Source organism: Centropristis striata, unplaced genomic scaffold, assembly GCF_030273125.1.
Source record: "Centropristis striata isolate RG_2023a ecotype Rhode Island unplaced genomic scaffold, C.striata_1.0 Scaffold_25, whole genome shotgun sequence".
In the NCBI taxonomy this organism is placed as follows: Eukaryota; Metazoa; Chordata; class Actinopteri; order Perciformes; family Serranidae; genus Centropristis; species Centropristis striata.
The window spans coordinates 909,099-922,630 of NW_026739041.1; the positions used below are offsets into that span (position 1 = coordinate 909,099).

The window sequence follows — 13,532 nt, forward strand, 5'->3', positions numbered from 1 at the left end:
CCAGCCAAGAAGAGCATTATCGGCTGGCTGCCAGAAGATGGAGCCATCGACACCAAAGGTCTGAGCAGCAGTGTTGATATGGGCGCCCTGTTCCATGTGCCCAAGTCTTTCTGGCAGAAGGAGACGAAGGAGTTGAGAGCGTACTTCAGTCAGCAAGTCGGAGCTGATCTGCCGGCTCAGGTGGAGGCTGAGCTGAAGGCGCTGGAGGACAGAGTGCACAATTAAAACCCACTGACAGCAAGTTCAACCAGAAACACCCTGATGACTCAGGATTCAGATCATTAGGGTCACTCAGAGTCACTGGCTGGGTTTACATACACAGAGAGATTAGTCCTGAAATATAAAAACATAACAACTCAGAAGGAGAAACAGGTTAATAACCTGAGAGGATGCTGTGGCTTGTTGCTTTATACAACATAGGATATGTCCTGAAATGTGAAGATCACTCCGTTCAAAGGAAGACATGTTTGTTCAATCATCAAATAAAAAGCAACGTATCAAAAAGACCAGTAACCAGGCCACTAGTTCACTTTCTCTGTGCATGAAAACACAGCCAGTGACTCTTGTCTTTCTCTTTTATCGAGAGAAATCTGTCAGGAATTGAATGTCAGAGATAAAAAGCAAATAATCTTTAATGCATCTTCACATGAATGCTGTGGGGCTGGTGTTATGTTGGTGCTAGGAGTGAATTTTAGCACCAGCTCTTTTAATACACTATGTCTCATTAAACGCCCTTTATTTTGAATTGATAAATATAAAATAAATATATTTCACAGGGCCATTAGCTACTCAAAACATTGTAGCAGATTTCTTGTGGGGATTACTATGCATAATTCATCTTGCCACTTTTGTAATGTTTGTGATTAACTTGTATGATTTCAGGTGATGTTTACACACAATATGTGAAATGTTGGACCAATAAATGCAACTGAGATTAATAGGTATTTTTAGAAGTTGTATGCCATGGTTTTTATTACAGTGCAATGAATAAATATCCTCAAATGCAGAATTTCGGTCTCAAGTTTATTTATGAAGCAAATAAAGAACAAAAACATGCTGGTTACAAAATATGAAGGAAACAGAATAGATAAGTAAAGGATATTAAACATGTCTTGTTAAAAAATACCTGTATAATATCACAAAATTACATAAACATTACAAAACAACTATATACTATGAAGTGATTGTAAATCATTATCATGTTGTCATTTAGAAGCATTGATGCATGTAGATATGTAAGATATCATTACACAGCAACAGCTGTATGAGTTAAGCCACAAACATAGATTATATAATGAGGAAGTGCAAAGCTGTCTGTGCTGCAGGGTGCTGAGGAGGTTTAGACTTCCTCTTTATTTAACTGTGAAGGTGTAATTTCCTGCACAGGCTTCTGTGTCCTTTTCAACATGAACTAAGAGTGAAAATAAAAGAAGCCAAAAATGGCAATATTATGAATAATCCAACCCAACATGATGAGAAGAGAGACTCAGTGTTTCTTCACTTGAGCGTAGAGATCCTCGGGGACGTCTGGCTTCTCTGCTGTCTTGGACACTTTGACCTGTGCATACAGCGTCTCCTGCTGCTGTCCACTGTCCTGCTCTGAGGACGAGGACGCTTCAGCTCTCTGATTGGAGAAGCTGATCTCTCCATAATGGATGTCTTCTTCTCTTTTGCTGGCTGGATCTTCACCATTTGGACTCTATCGAAGAATCAAACAAGAAATAATGTGAGCTTGGATCCTTCTGTGATAATATGAAAGACTAAATGGCATTTTGGAGTGAATATAGTTTCTGACCACCTCACAGCAGTAATGAAGGTGTTAAATGTGGATATGTTGCCCCTAGTGATCATTATTCTGAGTGGAGTCCCTCAGGGTTTGATTCTCGGGCCTCAGCTATTCAACATCTATGTGCTTCCACTCGGCAAACGACCTGATCCAAATGTCCAAAGTCCAGTTGACTTACTGAGTTAGTGCTTAGAGAGAGTAATATATATTTTAATATGAAGGCAACTTATTTCCTTCAGTCTGCCTAAATCAAGACAAGCAAGCTGAATTTAAGGGCAAAAAAAAAAAATTAATTTGTCAGAAGGAACCTTATATAAACATTAAAGGCGAGGATAAGTCCTTCCTCATTTATTAGAAACACATTCACTGCTCTCAAACTGATTTACCTATGCACTAACAACCAATCTTTAGTTTGACTTTAGCAGACTTGGAAAATGTTTCTGTTTCTCCAAACTGTTTTAATTCAGTGATGCATTTAAACTTAATAAACACTTCACCATGGCATCCTATAACAGCTGGGGCACATTTCTGCTATACACTGGTCTCCAGTCAGCAATAGAGGATATTTTAAAAATAATAAATAATAATAAATCATGTCAACTTCACCAAACTTTCCTTCTGATATCGTTAAAAAGATTCAAAGGACCCTTTGCCTTTTAGGAAACAGCAAGTGTGTCTGGAGTCAGCACCAAACACAGTGAAGCTGCTTTTAGCTACCATGCTGTAAACAGACTAAAGTAACTTCCTGATAATATCACATGTGGTCAAATTTTATCCATTTTCACGTCCAGGCTGAAGAAAGAAGTGTCTGCTGTGTGTGTTTTACAGCTGTGGAGGATGACTGTAACCAGTGTGGTGCTAACAGGTTGTCTTGTCACTTTTCTTGCCCACTTAGTGTTAGGACTGATGCTTTCACATATTCTAGAGGACACAGTCACTGTTACACAATACAACACTGTACAACAAGCTTCATTATTTTCCCACCTGAGTTGGTTGTGGAGTTTGACGTTTGGACTTCAAGCACCTGGAGAGACATTAGAAAGCTTTTAGAAGAATCATTGTGCTGTTTGAGGTGAAACAGACCACATGCTGCCAGTAGAGAGTCAGGACTGAAGGACTGACAGGAGACAGATATTACTGGATGTGCATCATTACATTTCTTTAAAATATCATTTAAGATACTCACCAAACACAGATGGCGAGGCACAGGATGAAGATGATCGCTCCAAGAGCTGAACCCCATTTTAGAGCGCCAGCAGAGTTCTCTGTTCACAGAGAAAAAACATTGTCCAAGACAAAACAAAGATGAAATATAGACATGGAACCATACACATGGAACCATTATTTGTACAGAATCATTTCTTCCAAATACAGTAAACAGTGTTACAGTGAACAAAAATGAAAAAAATAAGTAAAACAAACAAACAAGGAAATACAGAAAGGAGAGAGGGAGCAGATTCTATTAAAATCAGCAGATTCAGTTCATTTCTACATTTACCTTCAATATTAATCCATGGTGACGTCTGACTACCGAGATCATTTGCAGCCACACAGTAATAATCTCCTCCCTCAGTGACATTAAGGCTGTTAGAGTCTCCTCCAGCTACTCTGACGGCTCCATCTTTGCTCTTCTTGAACCAGGTGAAGCGGCTGGCGGGAGGTTTGGCTCTGCTGGAGCAGGTCAGCTTCACCCAGCTACCTGCTGACACCAAACCTGATGGACTGACGGACACTGAGGTGTTCCTGGGAGCATCTGAGGAAAATGAGAGATGAACTTTATGAGTTAAAATCAGCTGATATAAGCATGAATCACCATGTTCAGACAGGATCCAATAACAAACAGTGGCTGTCTTACATGAAACACTGAGAGTGATTCCTGCTGCTGCTGCTGTCTTCACATCTTTTCCTTCATTCACAGGATATCCTGCAGAACAGCTGATGGTGAGTCCATCATGTGTGTCTGACAGAGTGATGGTCTCCTGGATTTTAGTGGTAAAGGTTCCATCTGTGTCTTGCTCCATGATGTTGTGAGGGTCTTGTTGGAGAGTCCAGGTGAGTTTAGGAGGGGAGTGTGGACAGGGAGTGAAAGCTGAGCAGGTTATAGTGACAGACTGCTTCTCCTTCAGATCATTCACATCACCTGAGAGATTCATCCTGGGCCTCGGAGCAGAATCTGTGCTTTCAAATCAAACACAGGTTGGACTAAAGAAATAGATTCTGATAGATAAAGAAACATGTTTTTATTTACACTCCAAAGCTAAAGGTGACACTAATGTAATGTCCCAACATTTGACCATTTTAAAGTCAAAGTGTAACAATAGATTCAGGGTTAAATCAGAATTTAAATTCATGACAAAGTAAAAACAAATTCAATATTTAAAAGTGTACTGCAACTGAGTTCACCGTAAAATTGTGGATTGACTAATAAATCATAACTTTCTTACCTTTAACTGTTATTTGAAGAGGATCACAAGCAGCTGTTCCCCTGTATGATGGTTTCTCAATCCTGAAGTAGTATCTGCCTGTGTAATTAGTGATTAAACTGGAAAATAAAGTGCTGCAGTTTTTATTACTCAGGTCTCCAGTCAGACTCATTGGGTAGGTGTTAATCATCTTGCTGCTGTTGAAAATCACATTCTTTGGAAATTGGCGAAATTGGGAGTCCCTTTTGATCCACACTCCAGAGATTGTTCCTGTGCTGCTGAATTTCTCTCCTGGTTTACCACTAAAGTTACATGGGATCTGCAGACAAGATCCACTCAGTGCTTCCATCTTCTTTGGTGCAGAGATGGAAAGGGCTGCTTCATCAGGACAAACAGCCAAAGCAGCTGTGAAATCAGACACACGATAAACATTAAAAATAAAACATGAAGAGAGAAACTAAATGTACATAAGCAGTACAGTGGTTATGTATTGGCAATTTAAAAACATTAGTTCATAAATCCTCCATCAGCCGACCTCAGTGGTGACTAAACCCGCCTAAACTCACCACAACATTTCCAAATACCAAAGCCAGTATTGTTACAGTGACAAAAATTACTCCACATGACTTTCTAAGTTCTGACTGTAAATAATAAACGTGACATTTCCAAATAAAAGTGACTCACCTGAAAGAAAGAAGACGCTCAGTAACATGTTGGCTGTCACCATTTTCACACTCTGGACTGTAATGACACTCATCACCTGCATTTGACAACAAGTCAATATTTTAACAAAATCACATTTTAAATGAAGCGTTTATGTTCTTTTGAAGCCTCTGGGGTTTTTAACAGGACAATGAAACAAAACATGTTATAACATTGAAAAGACATGTTCACTGCCCCCTCCTTTTTTAACTGAAGACAAACGAACATCCTTTCAAACAACATACGTGGAAGTCTAACAAATTAAAATTCAAACAATCTGTGTACAACCAGAAGTTACTGTGGGATAATAGTTTTTAATAATCTTTAAATATAAAATCATCCATTGTGAGTTTATGATATTTATTCTGATCTAATACCCAAAGAATACAAGTAGAGTTTATTAACCCTATAAAGCCTGAACCATGAAATAATTGCCAGAAAATTAAATTTTTGTAAAAACTGAGTGCTTATTAACCTGCTGACGAATTTTAAGAAATAAATAAATTGCATATATGAATTCTAATTTGTATCATATTTGATACATCAGGTCTTTTTGTGCAATTTGTTGCTCACAGTTTGTTTTTCTCGAACTAACAAAAACATATAAACCCTAACATTTTTAACCTATTAAGACTTTGACTTTTCCTTTTTCCTCAAACATGCAAAATACATATTTTTTTCCATATAACACAACATCATACATCTGCTGATATGAAGTTTTTTAATGCAACAATGATCCACTCGTGGAACCTGCATATCATTTTTGCTACATCTGGTATTTTTGTGCAATTTGTTGCTCAGTTTGTTTATCTTCAACACATGTATACATCAGGTTTTTGATGATGTAGAGGTCTCAAAAATAACTTTATCTAATATGATACACTTGGCTTTATAGGGTTAAAAAAAAATTTACGAAAGTAAAAAAAACAACTCTAAGACATTCAGACATGAAGAACATTTAAACTCACCAAAGGAGCTGGCAGCAGAAACAGAAACAATCAGATTTAAAATCAGAGAGTTGGTGAATATGATCAGAACGGCAGCAGACCCAGGACCAGACTGGCTCTATAAGAAGTGACTGAAATAGTCTTCAGTCTTCCTGCTCACCCTGTGAGGGAGGAAGTCAACTTTGATGTAGTTTAAACTGATCAGGGTCTAATTCACTGATTTATTCTCAGAGATTATTTCATCAGCACACTACTGGAAGCCTGTATGTGTCATCATGTCAGTTAATACAAAGGTAGCAGCTGTTGTTGCACTGTGTGGCTGTACATGTATGACAGTAGGGATGATTAAAAAGAGGACAGGTTCAGAGGATAAAACTCAGGTGATGTTAGATTTGTGCACCTTGTTGCAGAACACAACTGTAAAGTGTATCATGTTCATGTCATAAAGAAGCTGCTAGAAACATTATATTACAGTCTTTTAGTGAAAGTTGGATGTTTAGAAGAACAGTAAAGTACTTTTACTGACCAACTTCCTCTCAAATGTCTCATCATTTCCTCAGGACTGTGTTGAAAACACGTCAGTGCAGCTCTCACCACTTCTCTTTACCACTTTAACTCATCAACCAGATGAACCGCATGCTATCAACACGCAGCATCTTCAGCACCAAGACAAACACACAGTCACATAGATGGCACAGGGTTTCTATCTGATGAATGTGATGTTTGTACTGCGTGTTACTGCAGAGAAACATGTTTCCTTGTCCTGAATCCTCACAAGCTCTTCAGGTGATGAAAGAACTTAGAACTGAGCAGTTATCATGAAGCCAAGTGGGGGAATGTAACTCAGTACATTTACTCAACTATTGTTCATGTTCAAGTCTTTTCTTTTCAGGACACTTCCTACTTCTACTCCACTACAACTCACAGGAATATTTGACTTCATGTCACCACAACGATATTAAGTCACTTGAAACTTTGGAAATTAGATTTTTGACTGCAAACATATGAGTTAATATAAAATATGATGTTTCTACCTGTAGGGGTAAAAGCTAATTTAGGTAAATTTTGCTATCGGAAATTGACTAAATTAATATTTAATACTTTAAATGAATTAAAGTTACTCTCGGGGCACCACCCATTCACGTAGGAATGGGAAAGATGGCAAAAATCACAGTCTCAAATCTTAAAAGTCAATGAATCCTTGACGTGTCACAGGTTGGCTTTCACACAATACTTCATAAACAATACCAGGAAACTTCTTGTTAAAATAGGAAAAATATTTATTTATGGTAATAATATCCAAGTAAAATACTGTAAATTACAAATAAGGCACACAGTAATAGTAATATTATGTACGAAGCTATGTATGTGTGTGTATAACTATGTATGTAAGTATAGGCGTCTATGTGTATTGAGGTGAGTGTATGTGTAGACAAAATGAGAGAGAGTGTGTGTGTGTGTGTGTGTGTGTGTGTGAGAGAGAGAGAGAAAGAGAGAGAGAAGTTGCGAACGCCCCCTCCTTTTGGGGTGGTACGCGCAAGATGGCTGCCGCGTACTACCCAGGTAGAATAAACACGCCAAACAATGGGGGTTGAGTGCCCACGTGGCATCGAGAAACAAAGCGCACAGTAACGTGGGTGACTTAGCGTCGGAGTTTGAACACAACGACCAAATCAACCACGGAAACAGCGCCTTGGGTTCTTTACGCACGGCGTGCGTAAAAGAGAGGCAGAGAGAGGGAGAGAAAGCGAGAGAGACGGCGAATAAGCCGGTCGGGGGTCGCTCACAGTTAAACTGACCGTGCCGGTCAAACACAAATAATAATAATAATAATAACACCAGCAAAAAAAGAATGAGAGAGAGAGAGAGAGAGAGAGATGGAGAAAACAGCGCACCAAAGTAATACAACTACAGTAACACAAAACAGTAAATTCACAAACAGATTTAAAAGAAAAACCTTTCTTAACTAAGATCTGCCCAGATATATTAAGCCCTTACTTGAGAGAAATCGATCCGTGATTTCTCAGCTGATTGGTCAGGCGGCGGCGGCGTGGAAACACGTGGAGCTGATCAGCTGTTCGTCGGCCTCGGAGAATCCCTTGCAATGAGCGGCAGTCTTCGTGGCACGGCGGTGTTTAATACTCGTCAGTAATAAACAGTCTATTATCCTCGGATGAAGGATGCAGGGAAAAAGTGTCGACAAAGAAAAAGAAAAAGGGAATCTGGTCGCCTTTTTCCTTTGAAGTTATTCACTGTCCCATGGTGAATAAATAAGCCGGTTGGTTTTCTCCGTCCTTAAAAACGTTGCACAAAGGTAATTAATCTGAGTTTACTCTGGCCAAAAAGCAAACTTTAGAAAAACTATGGTCCCTTTGTCTTGTTCAAAAAAAGGAGGGAAAACAATTCTGGTACCTGGAACACGTCTCTTTAGGTCAGTGGAAAACCTGAGAACGAAGGAGCAGTGGGCTGCGTTTGGTTTTTGTAAACCGCGCTCAGCTATTGCGAGCGTCACCGGTCAGTGGTCAGTTGGCCAATGAGTGTTGAGGAGAGGACCCCCAGGGTGGGGCTACGCACAGGTTTTGCAATATCAAAATGGCCGTCAATTAACATAATCCCTCGTGGTTTGAAACAAAGGACAGTACATGTGGTTTAAGGCCTTAACAGCTGGCTTGGTCCTTACAAGCTGTACCATGTAAACAGATGCTAATCAGTTCCTTTCCTTCTCTTCCCAGTCCTGACCATTTTATATAACATAATATCGGAACAATTGCTTAAAAAATATAATGAAAATTATCAAAAAAAATCCTTTTGATCCATTTTGATCACAGTGGCCTCCTTTAGGACACCTTTGGTAGCTGAGCCAGGGAATAGAGAGAGTCATTTTCATCGCTTTCACACTGATTTGGTTGAGATTGCCCAGTAGGTTCGATTTGTCCTTTGGGTAGTTGAGCAACAGAATACACCAGGTCACATTGTGGATCTGTGACTCTGCTCTCTGCAGATACCCCCCTTGAATTGACCTCACACCTGGAAGCTGAATTGAAAGAAACATCACAGCGATTACCAGTCCCAGCTGTGTCTTGGTGGTGGGAATAATTAGCATAGAGACAAGCTGAGTCAGTCGGGTCTTCAGGTCTGATTTCATCATATTCAACAGCCTTAAAAAAGAAAACAGGAAGAAAAAATGTGGTAAGAAACATTAAAAAGCACAGAGGGCATGGTTGCAACCCCTTAAAAAGGTCAGTCAAATGTTGGAACATTATCAAAACACTACTAACACCTCTTAAAATGGGACACAAACTGAAAGTGAATGTAACAGCTCGCTACCAGTGCCGGTACACATTAATCACGTGTGAAACAATGCAGAGAAGAATTGATGCTGTTATGAAGGCAAAGGGTGGTCACACCAAGTATTGCTTTGATGAAGAATTTTCTTCTGTTCCCTCACTTTCCATTTTTTTATTTGATAAAAAATAAACTATTAACATTTTTATTTTTTGAGGCATTCTTAACAACAGCATTTCCACACCTGCCTCAAACTTTTGCACAGTACTGTTATAGATATACGTACATTTGTAATGAATGTGGAAATTAGTTTCAGAGAACACAACTTTTTTTGTATCAGGCTGTAAACATGTTTCTTTTTGTTGCAAAAGTTAGGAATTTTGACATGGGTGACGATAAGAATTAAATCTCAGAGCCCTCAGAGTAAAGGCACACTGATTACACTCCCTTAATGCCACTTTCTCACTGAAGACAAGTCCAAGAGTTCTGTTGTTCTGGTGTTTCTGAAGTGATATTGGAAGATAGGCAGACAAGTCTCATTCTGACCTGTGAATCTCCAGTGTCTGGAACACCTCTGATCGGTCTGAATGTAGCTGTGGGTAATTCAGTAACATCCCTTTTTGAATGTCAGAGAGACAGCAGTGTTGTTATCGAGGTGGACAGTCTTGCTGAGATCAATAGAAGGATACAGCTGTGTGTCATCACCACTGCAATGTTCATTTTACAATTAGCAGTTTCCAAGTTTGTTCACAAAGTTGCAGAAGATTGTGCCTCCAGAGGGAACAGGCCTCTCTCATTTTATTTCAACACATGATGCTGTCGGAGTAACCAAAATATAAACAGTATGATGTGTACACTGTGCAAACAGAACACAAAATTACTACTACTACCACCACCATTACTACTACTACTACTACTACTACTACTACTGCTACTACTAATAAGAATAAGAATAAGAATAAGAGAATAAGAATCTACAGTATTGATATTAGGTTGGACTAACATATGTAATGTAAGTTTCCCTGCCCCATAAATATTGAAAATATCCTTAATTTTGATCATATTGAAAAAGCAAAGCCTCCTCAAATATAATTTTGGATACAAAAGCCAAGAGTTGAATTAAAGGTGCAGTCCGACGGTCTCTCTGACCTGCTAGTGATTGCTAATGGCTGCTGGGATTGGATAAGAAATGTGCCTTTATAATTTCAGACCTCAGTGGCTTCTCTGGGGCTCCCAAAGTAGCCTAAAATGTGTAAAATGAGCAAAAAAAATAGTTCACTAGCAGCTTGTGCCTTCATCATATATTGGGGAAACAGCTGTTTTAAGTCTACATAAATATACTGATATTGGTACCAACTATGTCCTGATATCTTGATGGGAAGAGGGCAAACATGTAAGGCTTTAATCAAGGGAAAAACTGACAGGGGGGACCTTGACCTCTGACCTCTGAGATATCAAAATGAAGGAAATGGGTTCTTTGCATACCCACAAGTCTCCCCCTGACAGACATGCCCACTGTATGCAATTCCCATTCAGTGAGGGTCAAAAACCCAGTCCTTTTTCTCATGCAGTTCAAACATGTGGGGGGGTAAGTACGTTAAGCGAGCTGTTTCTGTGGGAGAGTCCACTTGGTTTCACAACTAAATTAGAATAAAACTCACCTCTCGTGCATCTTCTTGTGGCGTACGAGCACTTGACACAACTTCTGTAAACACAAACAACAGTGTTAGTGAACAGATCTGATCAGGGCGTTACTGTTGTAACACGTATATGCAATGTGTGTGGGGGCTTGTGGGTCTTACTCAGTTGATGCTTCCTCATTTTGTGCATAAGCTTCAGTAAGACCATCAGTATGGTTATTACGACGATGGCACCGACAGTTAAATATGTCACACGTCCTGGACCGAGACAGAGAACGAGGAAGATAGATGAGAATAAAAGCTTTCATTGTACCAAGAACAACCCACTCTGCATATCCTCTGAGATATTCTGAACAACCTGGAACATGAATTTACAGAAAATGGAAAAAATTCAAAACTTTAAAATTCTACTGTAGTGTCCAAATTAAGGTGGCAGGCATGACTGATGTTCACAAAACATGTGACACTGGCAATGACTGAGTATCTGAAGATACAGTATGTTTATTGTATTAATATTCAACCCCGTTTCCAGAGAAGTTGGGATGTTGTGAATCAGATTTCAGAGTTTATATTTAAAAAAATAAGTTAAAACCTGCCTTTAGGGTAGGAGGAGGGTTCGGATTAGACAAAAAAACAGGAAAACACACAAAAAAAAACCAGAACCAAAACTCATAACAGAAGAACTGTAAGGCCAAAATGCATGCATGAGGCTTCATTGAAAAGTCAAATATTCTAGAGCCTGCAGCTTGTTTAGCATGTGGCTGTAACACAACCGAAACTACATCATTAAAAAAATAAAAAAGCTCTACTCCACCCTACACATACATTGTTCTTTCAATTGAATATATGTCATAAAAGATAAGCAAATTATCACATTCTGTTATATTTTCATTTTAAATGTTCCAGCTTTTCTGAAATTGGGGTTGTATTTACAGCGACATTTTAATACTAATTAAAACATTTTTAAAGCACTGACGATACTGTCTGACCATGTTTTTGTTCATTTTATACAAGTGTAATAATGATTTTGGTTATTATTAAGAAAAGCATGGAAAATGTCTAGATATCAGCTCTTAAATTAAACTCGCATGAGCTATTTTTGTTGTTATCATTATATTTGCCCAAACAAATGTACCTTACGTTGTACCAGGCTTTAAAATGAACAAGAAATAGAAGAAAACAATGGTCTAATATTTCAACATCTTCATGTACTTGTATCCCTGGACTTCGATGAACAATAAAATATATATGTATATGTTTCTACATTGTTGTTGAGATGAGTGCACTTACCAGCTGCTTGTGCTGCTGATGCAGTAGGTGTTGGTGTATCAAGGGTGGTGTCTGATGAGAAGACATCAGTAATAATATCTGAGCTGTCTGAAGACGTAGTGGAGCTGTATGGAGCTGAGAATGACAGCGTGGACACAATGAGGGGTTTTGGAGTCGTCTTGGGACTGGAAGACTTGGCTGAAAATAACAGACAGTAAATATTAATGTATCAACAATTTAGACAGAGGAATTGTATTAAAAACTAAATGAAAAGCACTTACCATCTGTAACTTTAAGATTCACCGTTATAAAGGGATCTCTGCCCCATCTGTCCACTCCACAATAATATGTGCCAGAGTCTGACTTATGGAGATTCTTGAAGGTCACAGATAATCTTTCTCCTGAGTTAGATAACTCTACTCTGCCTTTATATGTAGTTTTTTGAAATGCTGCTTTGGTGATGATGTGTTTGTCTTCTGTGCATGGACTGTAACAAAAGTACTTATCGTTTTTCTTTACATTAGTCACACTGTCCCACCCTGAGCATGTGAAGTGGACCCTTTCCCCGACACGGCCATTTATGTAGAGAGTCTTCATCCCCACAACACTCAGAGCTACAAGTGGAAACAAAGGAAACATACATCAGTGTATAAATTAATGTACAAACATGTACATTTCTTTAACGACTGATCCATGTTTTTATTTGTCTTGGCAAAACTTTGTAAAGGTAAATAACTAAATAACCATAATTTAGCAAAACAAAAAACATGTCATAAGAGCTACGAAATGCATCATTTATAAAGGGGCTATGGTAAAGGTTCAAATACAGAGAACACATAAATGAACAAAAAAACAAATAAATAAATAAAAAACTCACCAGAAAGAAGACAACAGTACACACAGATTTTAGTCATAGTGAATATGACGGGCAAAGATAAAAAATGAAGTATACATGAATCAACAGGTTGGTCCTACTAAGGCTTCACAGAGACCCTTCACTTCCTCTTCCTCTCGCCCTCAAAGGTTGCAACTCCTCCCTTTTTCTTTGAACACACACACGCACACACACACACACACACACACACACACACACACACCCTCATATAAAAGGTATACTGTGCAATTAATGTGTAAGACTGTGTTAATAAATACAAATCAGAAATAAGATACATTAAACAGGAAAACATTATTTATTCAGAATTTGAACACACAGGGAGACATACTGTATTTATTTGTTAAGATCATTTGTGTGTGCATGACTTTCAATAACCACAGTGGCACAAACAGGAAGTTTGCTTGACCTCATGCAGAGAACGACACTTTGCAGAGTTCTTATAAAAAAACACCTTACACTTTACAAGGAACACTGGGCTGCATTTATAGAGGGACTATGGTAGGTGCAAATACAGAGAACACACAAACAAATAATGAAATTAAAAATATCCCAACAGAAAGAAGACAACAGTACGTGTAGATTTCA

General features: G+C 38.6%; 2 protein-coding genes and 1 long non-coding RNA gene across 3 annotated transcripts; all 3 read right to left on the bottom strand.

Moving 5' to 3' along the window:
- Window positions 1-698: 698 nt before the first annotated feature.
- Window positions 699-3,053, bottom strand: LOC131967744 (uncharacterized). The gene is made up of 3 exons (XR_009393817.1): window positions 2,973-3,053; window positions 2,771-2,810; window positions 699-1,699 (listed from the first exon to the last, which is right to left on the bottom strand). It is a non-coding gene; the product is annotated as an uncharacterized LOC131967744 (long non-coding RNA).
- Window positions 3,054-3,127: 74 nt separating this feature from the next.
- LOC131967731 (B-cell receptor CD22-like) lies at window positions 3,128-4,936 on the bottom strand. The gene is made up of 5 exons (XM_059328672.1): window positions 4,894-4,936; window positions 4,231-4,614; window positions 3,642-3,959; window positions 3,285-3,539; window positions 3,128-3,147 (listed from the first exon to the last, which is right to left on the bottom strand). The coding sequence occupies exons 1-5, from the start codon at window positions 4,934-4,936 to the stop codon at window positions 3,128-3,130; spliced, it is 1,020 nt and encodes a 339-aa protein (XP_059184655.1).
- A 3,514-nt stretch (window positions 4,937-8,450) lies between these two features.
- On the bottom strand, window positions 8,451-12,966 carry LOC131967748 (CMRF35-like molecule 1). The gene is made up of 6 exons (XM_059328690.1): window positions 12,930-12,966; window positions 12,334-12,666; window positions 12,074-12,250; window positions 10,946-11,041; window positions 10,805-10,848; window positions 8,451-9,016 (listed from the first exon to the last, which is right to left on the bottom strand). Exons 1-6 carry the CDS (start codon window positions 12,964-12,966, stop codon window positions 8,696-8,698), a joined length of 1,008 nt encoding a protein of 335 aa, XP_059184673.1. The 3' UTR covers window positions 8,451-8,695.
- Window positions 12,967-13,532: the final 566 nt, after the last annotated feature.

Excerpts from the sequence above, each read along its gene's own strand:
- LOC131967731 (XM_059328672.1), bottom strand. The coding sequence starts at position 4,936 with ATGGTGACAGCCAACATGTTACTGAGCGTCTTCTTTCTTTCAG. Across the intron at positions 3,960-4,230 it reads TCTTCAAATAACAGTTAAAG|ATTCTGCTCCGAGGCCCAGG; the intron begins GTAAGAAAGTTA and ends TTGAAAGCACAG. Across the intron at positions 3,148-3,284 it reads ACCATGGATTAATATTGAAG|AAATGATTCTGTACAAATAA; the intron begins GTAAATGTAGAA and ends TGTATTTGGAAG.
- LOC131967748 (XM_059328690.1), bottom strand. The coding sequence starts at position 12,966 with ATGACTAAAATCTGTGTGTACTGTTGTCTTCTTTCTG. Across the intron at positions 11,042-12,073 it reads ATCAGCAGCACAAGCAGCTG|GACGTGTGACATATTTAACT; the intron begins GTAAGTGCACTC and ends GTCTCGGTCCAG. Across the intron at positions 9,017-10,804 it reads CACAAGAAGATGCACGAGAG|GCTGTTGAATATGATGAAAT; the intron begins GTGAGTTTTATT and ends TTCTTTTTTAAG.